The following is a 13,225-nucleotide window of genomic DNA, read 5'->3' on the forward strand; positions in this document are numbered from 1 at the left end:
ACTAAAACATGGGAACAAAATAGTAAATCGTGCGCACGTTTTAGTAAATCAAGGGAACGAATTAGTAAATCGTGCACATGATTTAGTAAATCGAGGGAACAAAATAGTAAATCGTGCGCACAATTTAATTTTTTTTCTTGCATGTCAGGTGCGGGGCTCTGTAGAAAACCCCCTTTTTGGAAGCTTTATTTTTAAGAGTGTATCCTGTGGTTGAAAACTAAAAGCTAGAGAGGACCACCATCTAAATTGACGTCCACCAGGGGGCAATATTCTGTAGGACATTCGTTTGCCTTTGCTTTCCTGCCTGCTGTTGTTGGCTTATTAATCAAATGTCTGTGACGCTCGCTGTGTTGGAAGCTGACACGATTCTTTAAACCCATCCTAGTTTCGCCAGCGACTCCGGATGGAGCCGATTCATTGGCCGTGGCCTTTCGTTGACACTTCCCACTAGAGCTGTTAATATCAAGCCCAACAAATCCTAACACACACCAACACGACCTAAATCCTCCTCATGTACTTCTGACTCACAATAACACCATCATCATTACCAGATTAATCCATGTGGATTTATGTTTCCTATCTTTCAAAGCCCGTTGGAAAGAGCTTCCCCCTCCGGGTGCCAAAGAAAGATGATAATTCAATGTTAGCACCATATTAACTCACACCATGAAGCTTTATTTCAATTAATTGCCCAGGTTTCATATGTAACTTTGACTTGACTGGTTAAACACAATCCAAAACATAATTGTTACCCATCAGGACAGGAAGAAATTATATCAGTATGACAGTGTGACAGAGGTGATATATATGACTCAGGTAGGCCGAGCAAGGAATTGAAAAGGTATATCGTTTGGGCATATGACTATCACATTCTGACTGAGTCAATCTGACTTCTGCCCACAGATGCTCAGCCCACAGAGGCCGAGACAGCCGTGTGGAACCAGGTTAGTGCCGTGCTGGAAGAGGCCCATGGGATACTGGCGGAGTTACAGTCTTACAATGGAGCAGGACAGGAAATAAGAGAGGTGGGGCTATGACTCTAAATTTTTACATTTTCCGAAGAAGTGTTTACCTATGCAAAACATGCCGCTACCATGACAGAGTGCTCTAGGTGGTTGCTAGGGTGTTTTGAGTGGTTGATAACTCATCCAAGTTCAAAAAATGCCCAAAAAGCCCATCTAATTTTGGAATCTAAGTATGAATTTTATTTCATCATCCTCCAGGCTAATGTTGTAAGCATACATCTTCTCAACAAGCTGCATGATTTGAATTATCATGCCTGTACAGTACAGTAATATTTTTGTGGAAACCATGATATATATATACAAAATAAAAACCGATGACCATGATATAAAAATACAAAAACCGCTATAAAACACGGAAAATGTTGTAATATTTTAAAAACTTGTACTAAATATAAAATGTTTGATTGTCCTTTTGCTAGCTAGCTAGCAAGCTAACTAGCTAGATATTAGATATTAAAATATTGTCATTCGGTATAACCAAAAGTGTCATTCGGTAAAACTGAAATTTTGGTTAAACCGAATTACTTTTTTGGTGACAAATTTTGTCCATCTTGTAAAACATGACAAAAGAAGTCTTAATTGATTATAAAAACCACATAATCTCATTGTTAACACTTAATAAAACTTCAAAATTTATTATTTCTCCATTATGTTTTTTTACACTTTTAAAAACCTTATTTGTCCCCTATATATATATATATATATATATATATATATATATATATATATATATATATATATATATATATATATATATATATATATCAGGATTCTTTGATGAATACAACAGCTTTTATTTGAACTAGAAATAGTTTATGACATAAATGTATTACCGTCACTTTCGATCAGTTAAATGCATCCTTGCTGAATAAAAGCATACATTTTTTGAACAGTAGTGTATTTCCACCCTTTTTTAAAGTGAACGTGATTTCACCAAGTAGAACATGTTCCTGGGTCAACATCCGTGTTAATCCTGGAACAACATTACAATCAACCAATCAGATTATAGGAATAGTTTTATAGTTAACGTCAAGCTTAGGCTTACAACAACCATTCTTATTCACCTATCATTTCCCTCTGATTTTAGGGAAAAGGTATGGGTAAGGTTATGTTTAGGGGTAGGGATAAGGTTGGGAACTTTTTTTTTTTTTTCTCAGTTCAACTGGGTGTGAGTTATTAGTAATGTGGCTTTCCTTAGAAAGAACTGCTAATACTTATTCATCCCAAGCCAGTCAGTTCACCTATTATAAAGCACATAGGCACATAATGCATTAGTTTAAGGTTGGTGGTTCGAATAATTCAGATTCATAAACAGCAGATGTGCAGGAGTTATTCAATGTGAATTGCTGAACAAACCCTAAAGTGTAAATTAATTTAAAAGTGTACAAATGACCTTGAGTTTAGTGACTGTAAAAAAAAGGGTTTTTTTTTCTGTCAGTCTCAAATGTTCTTGCTCGTCATTCTCTCCAGGCGATTCAGAACCCCAATGACCTCCAGTTGCAGGAGAAAGCCTGGAATGCAGTCTGCCCTCTAGTGGCCAAGCTCAAGAGATTCTATGAATTTTCTCTCAGGCTAGGTAAGTGGGTGGCCATTTTTTTCCAATTGTCTTTTTTTTTATAGTCATGTAATGGGCCTTGCGTGCACAAGTCATCCAACGCGCTGACCGTGCGTACAACGAGTGGTGCAAGCATCCGTTTCTGTCCTCCTCTGCAGCTGACCTCGTAAAGAGTTGGCATGGCAACCGTGGCAGCAGAGCGTAGAGGAGGCTGCGTTTCTGCCTCCCATGCGCGCTGACAATACAGTACACTGTGTTTGCAATAGTCGATCAGCTGCCTCTTTTTTTCACAGCAGTGCTGACTAGTGAGAAACACAAATCTCCGGCCAGACAGATAACATGCAGATAAGCTTTCCCTGCCGAGATATGGAATCGCAGTGACTCATGAGAAAAAGAGGCTCCACCCTCTTCAACACATCCTGCGATCCGCAATATCTGGTCCCCGGCTAATAGAGTCAGGTTTCTCGGTAGGCCTCCAGATAAAACATATCAGCTCCTTATTTATAGTAGGGCTGCTGCATATTTCATGAGAGGAAAGGATAGCTCCTCTGGAGACATGCTTAGGCATACTAATGACATTCAGAGATGGTTTAGCTTTGATGGTATAGCTGTACATCTTTTAGTCACCAAACAGTAAAAAAACGCTAAGAGCTTTACACTGGTAAGCAGTACAGCACAGGCCTACAGTATAGATTCACTTTCATTAGATAACATTAATGCAGTGATAATACTGATGATACTGCATTAACACTGCTTATGACTTGTCTCTCAGGAATACTTGATTCTGATGGATCAATAATGCTGCAGAGGGGTAAAATATAAAAGAAGTCAATTACTCAACAAGGCTGCATTTATTTGATCAAAAATACAGGAATCATTCTAATATGCTGATTTGCATACTGCTGTTTAAAAGAATAATTAGACGATTAATTTAAACTAGTGTTGTCAAATCGATTAATCGCGATTAATTGACCCTTCGCAAAGACCCACCCCCCTTAGTTACTGTTGCTTTGTCTGACAAGCCATGGCGCTGTCACGCCACACAGAGTGAAAAATACATCGCGGAGCAAAGAGGACACTGACAACACGTCAACAGACAAGACAGAGCAGGATACTTATGATATGAAACAAAGTCCCAGCTTTCAAATTGTGTAATTTTTAAAAGAAATTCGAACAATAAAAACCATTTTGTGGCTCTTTAATGTGTCGTGACAGATTGCTGTAGCGCCTCAGCTCAAGCGGCTTGTGAACCGATCTTCTCTTCCTACTAGTTAATTTATAGCATCAAATAAACATGAATGAACATGAGAAAGAATGTTGTTTCAAACGCGGAAATACGTCAGTACACACCATTTTTCAAGTTCAAGTCCACCATAATTAATCTTCTAACTCCTGACTGCTTTGTCGGACAAAATGGCGGATTCGGCGTTATGATTGGTTAGATCGCTTGTCAATCAAACTCCCGGCAAAGGGTCAATTGCATCTAAAATTAAAGTTTGTAAATATATATATATATGTGTATGTATGTATGTATGTATATATATATATACACACACACACACAGACACACACATACTGTATGTATGTATATATATGTGTTTGTATATATGTTTATACATACACACACACACACACACACACACACAAACACAAACATAAACATATATAGGGTAAGATCACCATTGAGATAACTGGGGAAAAGTGTCCCAATCAACCTGAATTCACCTCTATGTGCGTGTATATATATTTGACCCTGGACCACAAAACCAGTCATAAGGGTCATTTTTTTGAAATTGATGAATACATAAGCTTTCCATTGATGTATGGTTTGTTAGGATAGGACAATATTTGGCCGAGATACAACTATTTGAAAATCTGGATGAAAAAAAAATCAAAATATTGAGAAAATCGCCTTTAAAGTTGTCCAAATGAAGACCTTAGCGATGCATATCCACTCAAAAAATAAATTTCTGAAATATTTACCATAGGAAATTTACAAAATATCTTCATGGAACATGATCTTTACTTAATATCCTAATGATTTTTGGCATAAAAGAAAAATTGATAATTTTGACCCATACAATGTATTGTTGGCTATTGCTACAAATATACCCGTGCCACTTATATATATATATATATATAAGTATATATACACACACACACAAACTTTTATGTTAGACGCGATTAATCGCGATTAATCGATTGTACAGCACTAATTTAAACTTAAATTAATCAATATTTCACGTCCATCTATTGATACATTTGGTAAGCCACTAGTCAGTCAGTCATTTTATTACTTATTAATACACTAGAGTTTGGTTTTGTAATGAACTGGAATTTTAAAAGCAACCAGCATTCATAATAATGGTTATATACTGCAGTTTGGAGTCATTAATGCTTGCATCAGCTGCGGCTTCCAACGTTCTTCAGTATCTAGGCAACACTGACAGGATTACAGGTTCGTACGATAAATTGCAGCAATTACAAAAATACAAAAGAGAGGCGTTAGAGGTAAATACAATGATAACTGTTGTGCTGGTAACCATGGAGATGAAGTACACATATTGCAGTGCTGCGTTATTGATATATTATGCTGGTATGCTGTGTGAATTACAAATTGGATTAAAGGTCAGAGATGTGTGGGGGGAAACCGATGATAAAAAGCTTTGGAAAACTTGAGGTACGACAACAGTATTCAACGTGAATGAATTTGAAAAAACAAATTGCTACAAAGAAATGACTGTATCCCCGGTTTCACAGACAAGGTTTAAGCTAGTCCCAGACTAAAATGCATGTTTGAGCTGTTTTAACTGAAATCAACTTGCACTTACATATCTTACAATATGTCAGTGCCATTGTTTTGTCAAGACACACGCCAGTAATGTTTTTTTCTAAGGTATTTTTATAAAAGCTACTTAAATGTCCTAATTGAACTAAGACCTAATCCTGGCTTAATCTAAACCCTGTCTGTGAAACCAGGCCTAAAAATTGTAAAAATCTTTAATCAATATCTTGCAGAGAATGCCCTGCGCAGTCTATTGGAGGCCCTAACCAGCCCACCCTATGCTCCCATGCAGCATCTGGAGAGAGAGCAGGCCCTCGCCAAACAGTTTGCTGAAATCCTGCACTTCACTCTCAGCTTTGATGAGCTTAAGGTGAGTGTTTCTCACGCATTACTCATTCTGATTTCATGTGGCATGAGTTCTGCTAAAATATTTAACCCTGCACTCAGTCAAGCCTCTTTACACTGATGTTCTCTGAGAGTCACATTAAGCAAAATGTCTAAATGATAACACTATTAGCTGGTCTGTCTCTATAGTGCTCCCTTGAGAATGGACATATAAGATAATCATTCACAGTGGGATGCATGGTTTTCTGTTACCTCTTGAAGGTGGAAGTATCCACTTATTGAACCAAGGCTCAGTACATCTGTGAATTGGCTGGAAACATTCTAGGGCTTTTCACATTGTGCTTAAACCCGGGTAATCATCATTCTAAACGTTTCATACATGTATTTTAGAAGTGGGTTAGCACAGCTTTTTACCTGTGGTTATAAAACCCTGCTCTGGAGCAGGGTTAGCACCACTTTTGAGGTGTTAACCCCGCATAGCGGTGCCAAACGTGTACAGTGTGGAATGATACAGTTAGAATGTCAGGACTAGATGCTTAGCAACGACAACCAATCGCATGCCTTATATTCACCTGCTTTGGACATAAATTACAGACACCCATATCGAAAATGCAAATTTTGAAGCTGTTATGTTTATTTTAAAAACATGTATGTTTCTAATAAGTAACGTTTGGGGTGTACGTGTGTGTAATTTATGTTGTAGAACAAAACATCTAAGTATCGTCAACTTAGGTTTATCACAGACTTTATTGTAAAAACCCATAATAAAAAAACCCATACGAAAATCTAGAGGGAATCACTAGTGAATTAGTCTTCCAGGTTTTGACGTCATCCCTAAACCACTCTGGCTCCGAAATCGCCCCCCTATACCCTTACATAAGGCACTATTTGAGAGGACAGTCATTTGTAGTGGTGTCCGAAACCATAGTGATTGAGTGTACTCATTCAATCCCATAATGCACCACAACAAGTGTACAACTGATGTACACTCAAAAGCTAGAAAATACCCATAAGGCACAAAATGACGGTGAATGAATTCCCTCGTCTCGCTAGAAGATGGCGCCTGGATGTGAACCGTCTATCCATCCATTTTCCAAACCGCTGGTCCAATGTGGGTACAGCGTAATATCATACAGGTATAAATTCATTTTAATTGATTATTAAATTGTTTAATTAAGGTTTATACATGCTTGTTTCCATGACAGAGTTTAAGATAAATTGTTTGGTTACTATTGGAGTTGCCATTTAGCTAAGTTTCAAATGATTATTAAACAGCAAGCACAAACTACGCAAAAGCGGCATCCCTTCCGGCACACTCGGTGTCCGAATTCGCTCATTCGTTTTCATTCACTCCTTCAAGTGAATTATATTAGTGGACTAATATAGGGAATAGTGAATGAGGGTATAGGGGGCAATTTTGAAAATGCAGCCATTATTTTACTCATAAATTGAAAAACCCCATTTTAAAAACCTACAGGAAAATCTCAAAGGGAACTACTGGTGAATTTTTCTGGGTTTTCCCTGCAGCACTCTATTCTACAGCAGGTTGTGTGCTGTGTTCATAAAATCAATGACACGGACACCTCAAATATGCAAATAAGAGCGTTGACCCAAGGGTTTAGGAGTATAACTCCATTTTATAGCTAAATACCCAGGATTAATTGTTAACCCCAGGTAAAGTATGAGTAGCATGAAGCTTGAAGCAAGACAACCCAGGACTCCATTTACCCGGGGTTTAGAATGACCCAGGGTTAACTTTTTCAAATGTGAAAAGCCCTTTTCTTTGTCTGAGAAATAATATGCATTGAAGATGCTTTAATATAAATCCTGTCTTTTCTACTAGATGACAAATCCAGCCATACAGAATGACTTTAGCTACTATAGGAGGACCATCAGCAGGAATCGTCTGAACAACCAGCAGGTAAGATCAACAATCTGCTGAAATTGACATAACTATAGAAGTCTTCACTCTGCCACTGATTACCAGCGACAAAGGAAGTAATTCGCTTTCAATGAAAATGACAAATCAAAATGACAAATAGTGCAGAACACCAACTAGAATCCAACAGTTGAACAACCCTAAAAGTAACCATTTGAGAATTTTATAAATGTATGATCAGAGAGTACATTTGTATGTGGAGATTAGCTAATGTTTTACTTAAAAAAAAAATGCTGAAATATCTGAAGTAACATTTTCCATTTGCATTACAGTTAGAAGCTGAGAATGAAGTAAATAATGAAATGGCCAATCGGATGTCGCTCTTCTACGCTGAAGCCACACCCATGCTCAAAACCCTGAGCAATGCCACAACTAAGTTTGTGTCGGAGGTAAGTCAAGATTTCACTGAATCTTCTGTAAATTCTTTGTAAATTCCGTTAATGGAGAAAACAGAAGTGTTGTTGCCCTCTAGAGGCTCTAACTGGTGTTGATTCACATGCATGTTGCAGAATAAGACTTTGCCAATTGAGGACACCACAGATTGCCTGAGCACTATGGCCTGCGTGTGCCGTGTCATGCTAGAGACTCCGTAAGTTTATCTGATTCAGCGGTTTTCTCAATAAAAGAATGCAATTATTTGAGTATTTATGTCAGTTATCCAGGATAGGTTAAATTTTGTTTAAATTGATCACTATTTTCTGTCCCAAGGGAGTACCGGTGCCGTTTCACTAACACAGACACCATGCTGTTCTGCATGCGTGTGATGGTGGGCGTCATCATCCTTTATGACCATGTTCATCCAGTGGGTGCCTTTGCCAAGACCTCCAAGATTGATGTAAGACCACCTTATTGATTTCAGATACAGTGGACCCAAAAACGTATCTGGGCACCTTAATAATATATGAATGTCATTTCATTATATGTTAAAATATCAAACCAAATATAATTTATTTTATAGAGACACTTTCCAAGCAAAACATTTTATAAAAGTATACACATTTTACTGTTAAAAATACTTTCTGGATGTCAAATGTTAGTAGAACACATTCACAGTTAATGTGAACCATATCTTGAGGAGAATTGATGTCAAAATCAGGGTAGATTATCGTCACTGGAAAATGGCTTGGAAAAGCATAATTGGTTTGCAGATGCCATTTTGTTTGTGTCTAATGCAATAAAATTCATAAAGTGTGGCTAAAGTGTCTACAGGCAGATGTGTGTCTACTGCATTTTTTTGAGAATATTATATAATTGAACTGTATAGGTATACACTATACAGTAGTTCACCCAAAATTCCAAACCTGTCTGACTTTATTTTTTCTGCATAACAAAAGATATTTGGCAGAATATTCACTCTTTTTCATAGAATGAAAGTAAATGGGTACTGCTTAAAAAAAAAAGTTCAAATTGTGCCCAGTTTTTCTAAAGCATGGCCATAGCCATATTATAGCTTTGTGTGATATAGTAAAAACATAATTATTTACTAAAAATATTAACCCTCTGCTGCAGGTCTGAAATCTCATGTGTAGCTCATCATCATCAATGTCAAAACTACACATCTTTGCATGTCTTATTTGAATATACACTATCTTTTTCAAAAGTTTGAAACAATTACATTTTTTAAATTGTAAAGAGACTTCTTTCAAAAAACATTAAGTCTTTCCCCGCCAGCGTTTTTGATCATTTTCACAAAAATGTCATGGCCCCCAGAATATTTTGTTGTATGAATCTGATCATGCAAAATATCAAAAGAAACAACAGACCCTCTGCTTTTAAACAAACAAACAAAAAAAAATATTCTAGCTTCATGCATTCTTTTTTTAATCAATATTTAAATGTGGGTACGTTTTTAAAAAAAAGCAACAATTTGAGCAAAAAGCTGAGAAAACCATGTTTTTGTCAAAGACTACATCTGGATCGGATTCAGAACGATGATCAAAACATAGATGGCGTCCTGAGATTCATCCTGGGTTAACATTTCTTTTTGATTCATATGCTGTTTAATGTTGATGACCGCAATATTTTACATATGCATATGATTACATGATTTCATCTGTTTCTGCATCTTCTTCGCATGTGTTTTGATCAGGAGGTTCAGGACTCTTTCAGATGTGTGATAGCGCCCCCTAGCGTATTACAGTGAAAACATGGAAAGCCGGAAAATTACGTCAATGGTGGGGAAGCGTTTTCTCATAAAAGATGAGATAACTCGTCAATGGCGGGGAAAGAGTTAAAAAAAAAAAAAAAAAAAAAAAACACTTTATTCCAGACTTTTGACTGGTAGTGTATATGAATGCAGGTGACATTTGAGAGCTGCAGCAGAAGGATTTTCAGTAAATAACGATTTAAATTTTACACTGTAAAAAGTAATATGCTATATCTACTCTGCAAAATTTTGGCAACAGATTACAAGCAATATTGAATATATGAATTTAGAACTCTTTATTTTTATTGCCAACATTGAAGACACCTGATGATAACAAGCAGAATCACTGAAGGAAGGAGAAACACAAGAATTAACAGTTTTAGATGTTGTTGTTGATTTTATTGAAAATGTTTGGTCACCATTATGGTGATCAGTGTTTTATTTAGTCGGCATTTTGACTCTTTGCTTTTTATGTCACTTTGTATTTTTTGTAAGGGTGTTTGCTAATTTTACACATTTTAAATGGTTGACTTTTAAGGAATTAATTTGATTAATTCTAACTCAATTCTTATATGTTGAATTTAATTAATAATATTGCTTGTAATCTGTTGCCACAATTTTATTGCGTAGCCAGAGCACATTACTTTTTACAGTATACTCAGCTTCTCACACCTCACACTTGCAATATAGTTCTGGGACAGCACTAGAGGGGTTTGTGGTGGTTCACGTGTGTTTTGTTTTAAGGGTGTGTGGGTGGGCGTCCATGATCACAGTCAGGGGTGATGGACAGAAAGGGATGACCTTTCTTTTAAAGCTGTATTTTTGCATGCATGTGTGTGTTGTGCAGATGAAGGGCTGCATCAAGGTGTTGAAAGAGCAGCCTTCAAACAGCGTGGAGGGTCTGTTGAATGCACTGAGGTGAGTGTGGATTTAAACACCTCACACATGTGATTTTCTGAACTGTAAAGAATGTGCAGCACATGTATGACCTGAAAACCTTTTCTTTCTTTCATCCAGGTATACAACAAGACATTTAAATGATGACAGCACCTCTAAACAAATCAGGGCTCTGCTTCAATGAGATCAGGAGGAGAGGGAGGGACCACAGAGAAAGAGACTGTCAGAGAATAAACGATGGTGGCTGGCAAACCTCTGAAACCTGTTTGTTTACAAGAGCAACTTGATCTCAAATTAAATAAGATATTCTAGAAAAGAGAAAGGAATATGAAAATAAATATATATATAGAGAGAGAGATTGTTGATGGTTCATCGTCATGTGTCATTTTATAAAAGCAGGAAAAATAGAGATATATATGTATATTAAAATTCAAAAAAACTACCCGGTGTGAATATAAAGGTCTTTCAAAAACATATTAAACTGAATTAAAAAGCGATAGTTAAAACCACCAACAAAAATGGTTCATATTCCAACTTACATCTGAGAGTATTTTTGCACACTTGAAAAGGAATCCCACCTCACAAAAAAGACTTTAACATGGCTTGAAACTGTATAGTTCAGATCCTTTTTCATGCGTTTAGACTTGATTTGATTTGTAATGCCTTTGCCTCATTATCCTCGATATGCTTCATCCAATGCATTCTGGAAATTGTGGGTTTCCTGATTAAACTGCAGTCCTTGGCATTTCATCTTTGGCACAAAGTCTGTTAAAGGATAAATGTAAAGATCACATACTTGAGACTCATCTCCGCTGATATCGCCTGAAACAAACTATAATCATCTAGCTGTATATACTCGGAAAGCACAGGATAGTTTTGTAAAGAAATGAAGCGTTTTGTTAGACTTCTTCACTAGTGCTGTACAGCAATACTCTACCACCAAGGTGACAACTGCAAACACGTTCATTTGAAATGCCTTCATACCAATGTATGAGACACCGGATAATGCTAACAGCTCGTCTGTGGGGTTTAAAGGCCAGTTGTACATATCATTAGACGAACAATCCTTTAAAAAGCTTGATTTTATTTTTTTTTTGATCTTGTAAAGTTGACGTTAAAATGGAGCGAGTAAGCCATGAAACTGTAATTCAGACGCAAACACACATTCTGCCCTGTGCCATAGCTGCTTCCTGTACCACTGCGTCTCATTCACAGTCCAGACGGAGCGACATAAACATCATCAGTAGAAAGTTAACAAATAAACCAAATCACACCATTGTGAATGACAACACAGCGATATGGATTTGCTTTCCTCTGTATTCAAAAGCAAACCATTGCCAAGTGAGACTGCAACATTGCCTTTTAGATAAATAGAAGTGATGCGCTGTGTGATGTTCGAGTGATTCGTTTGTCATGAACACAATCTCCTGAGACGGAAAACTAACATTATATACACTCAAAAAACAACAGGCTTGAAGGTGCAAAACACTTGACTTGGTGTAAATAAGAGGATTTTTCTTGTGGAATCTTATGAGGCCTAAACAAATGTTCAATAGAGATTCTTTCTGTTAGAATTACAGAATTAAAAAAAAAAAGAAAAAAAAAAAAGATGTGGGTTGAAAAACAAAAGAATGAATCAAAAAGATTACCGCGACAAACGCAGTGCTGTACTTTGAGTGTCTCTCGCCATTAGTCGAACTTGATTTGATCTTCTAATATGTTTTCTATATGGAGTGCTGTTGAAAAACAAAAGCTCTGTATGAATATATAGATGGCATGCTGTAAAAGTTCAGACAAGACTGTAAATATGGTGTTTTTATTCATTTTTAATTGTTCGGTGAATCTGAATTGGGTATGTGTTGTCTCTAAGAAAACCATGCGTTTTTGGCTTGGACCATCGGACTTGCCGTAGACATTTGTTCCAGATCTTCAACTTCATATCAGCGGGGAAATTCAAACAGGGCAGGGAGGAGGGTGGGGGGGACGGGCTGTCCATTTGCTTGTTATTTTGTACATTTTGTGCAAGAAATAAACTTGTCATTTACTACATTCAACATTGCGTTTTGTTATTGACCCTTGTTCTCTGACCTTTTTTCTTTATAAAAGGTTATTCTACCTGCAGTATCAAATGAAGCACAGAAATGTATTTCTAAGGTTGAATGATTTAAGATATATAACGATGCTTTGAATCACACTGACTCAAGGAAATAAATAAGTGCTCTGAGCTGCTGTCCATGGTGCTGTTTTCCGAGGACACGACACTCAATTAATGCCAATCACTGCAAGGACAGACTATTCATTATCAGTTCAGAGAATTAATACGGCTCAAAATTATGAATACAGTTGTCATGTATTTGCAACTAAACACTTACATAAGCATATACAGTAGTCAACATTTGAAGTGGATCAAAACCTTTCATCAAAGTTGCCCTAAAACTTTCTTCTTAGGATAACTTTGATGAACTTTTTTGATCCACTTCAAATGTTGACTACTGTATATTCACACAAGTGTATCAGAAAATTGGGTTATCTA

General features: G+C 36.7%; 1 protein-coding gene across 6 annotated transcripts in view; it reads left to right on the forward strand.

Annotated features, from left to right (window-relative positions):
* fam49al (family with sequence similarity 49 member A, like) overlaps positions 1 to 12,746 on the forward strand; it is a 37,340-nt gene extending 24,594 nt beyond the window's left edge. For all 6 annotated transcript variants that reach the window (XM_051871488.1, XM_051871487.1, XM_051871489.1 and 3 more), the window contains 9 exons: positions 904 to 1,025; positions 2,496 to 2,601; positions 5,599 to 5,735; positions 7,554 to 7,631; positions 7,922 to 8,038; positions 8,159 to 8,238; positions 8,358 to 8,484; positions 10,643 to 10,713; positions 10,813 to 12,746. In XM_051871488.1, the coding sequence (XP_051727448.1) occupies positions 904 to 1,025; positions 2,496 to 2,601; positions 5,599 to 5,735; positions 7,554 to 7,631; positions 7,922 to 8,038; positions 8,159 to 8,238; positions 8,358 to 8,484; positions 10,643 to 10,713; positions 10,813 to 10,876 (902 nt within the window). In that variant the 3' untranslated portion in view covers positions 10,877 to 12,746. The remainder of the gene's footprint in view (positions 1 to 903; positions 1,026 to 2,495; positions 2,602 to 5,598; positions 5,736 to 7,553; positions 7,632 to 7,921; positions 8,039 to 8,158; positions 8,239 to 8,357; positions 8,485 to 10,642; positions 10,714 to 10,812) is intronic.
* Positions 12,747 to 13,225: the final 479 nt, after the last annotated feature.

The sequence above is a fragment of the Ctenopharyngodon idella genome, chromosome 19 (genome assembly GCF_019924925.1).
Source record: "Ctenopharyngodon idella isolate HZGC_01 chromosome 19, HZGC01, whole genome shotgun sequence".
In the NCBI taxonomy this organism is placed as follows: domain Eukaryota; kingdom Metazoa; phylum Chordata; class Actinopteri; order Cypriniformes; family Xenocyprididae; genus Ctenopharyngodon; species Ctenopharyngodon idella.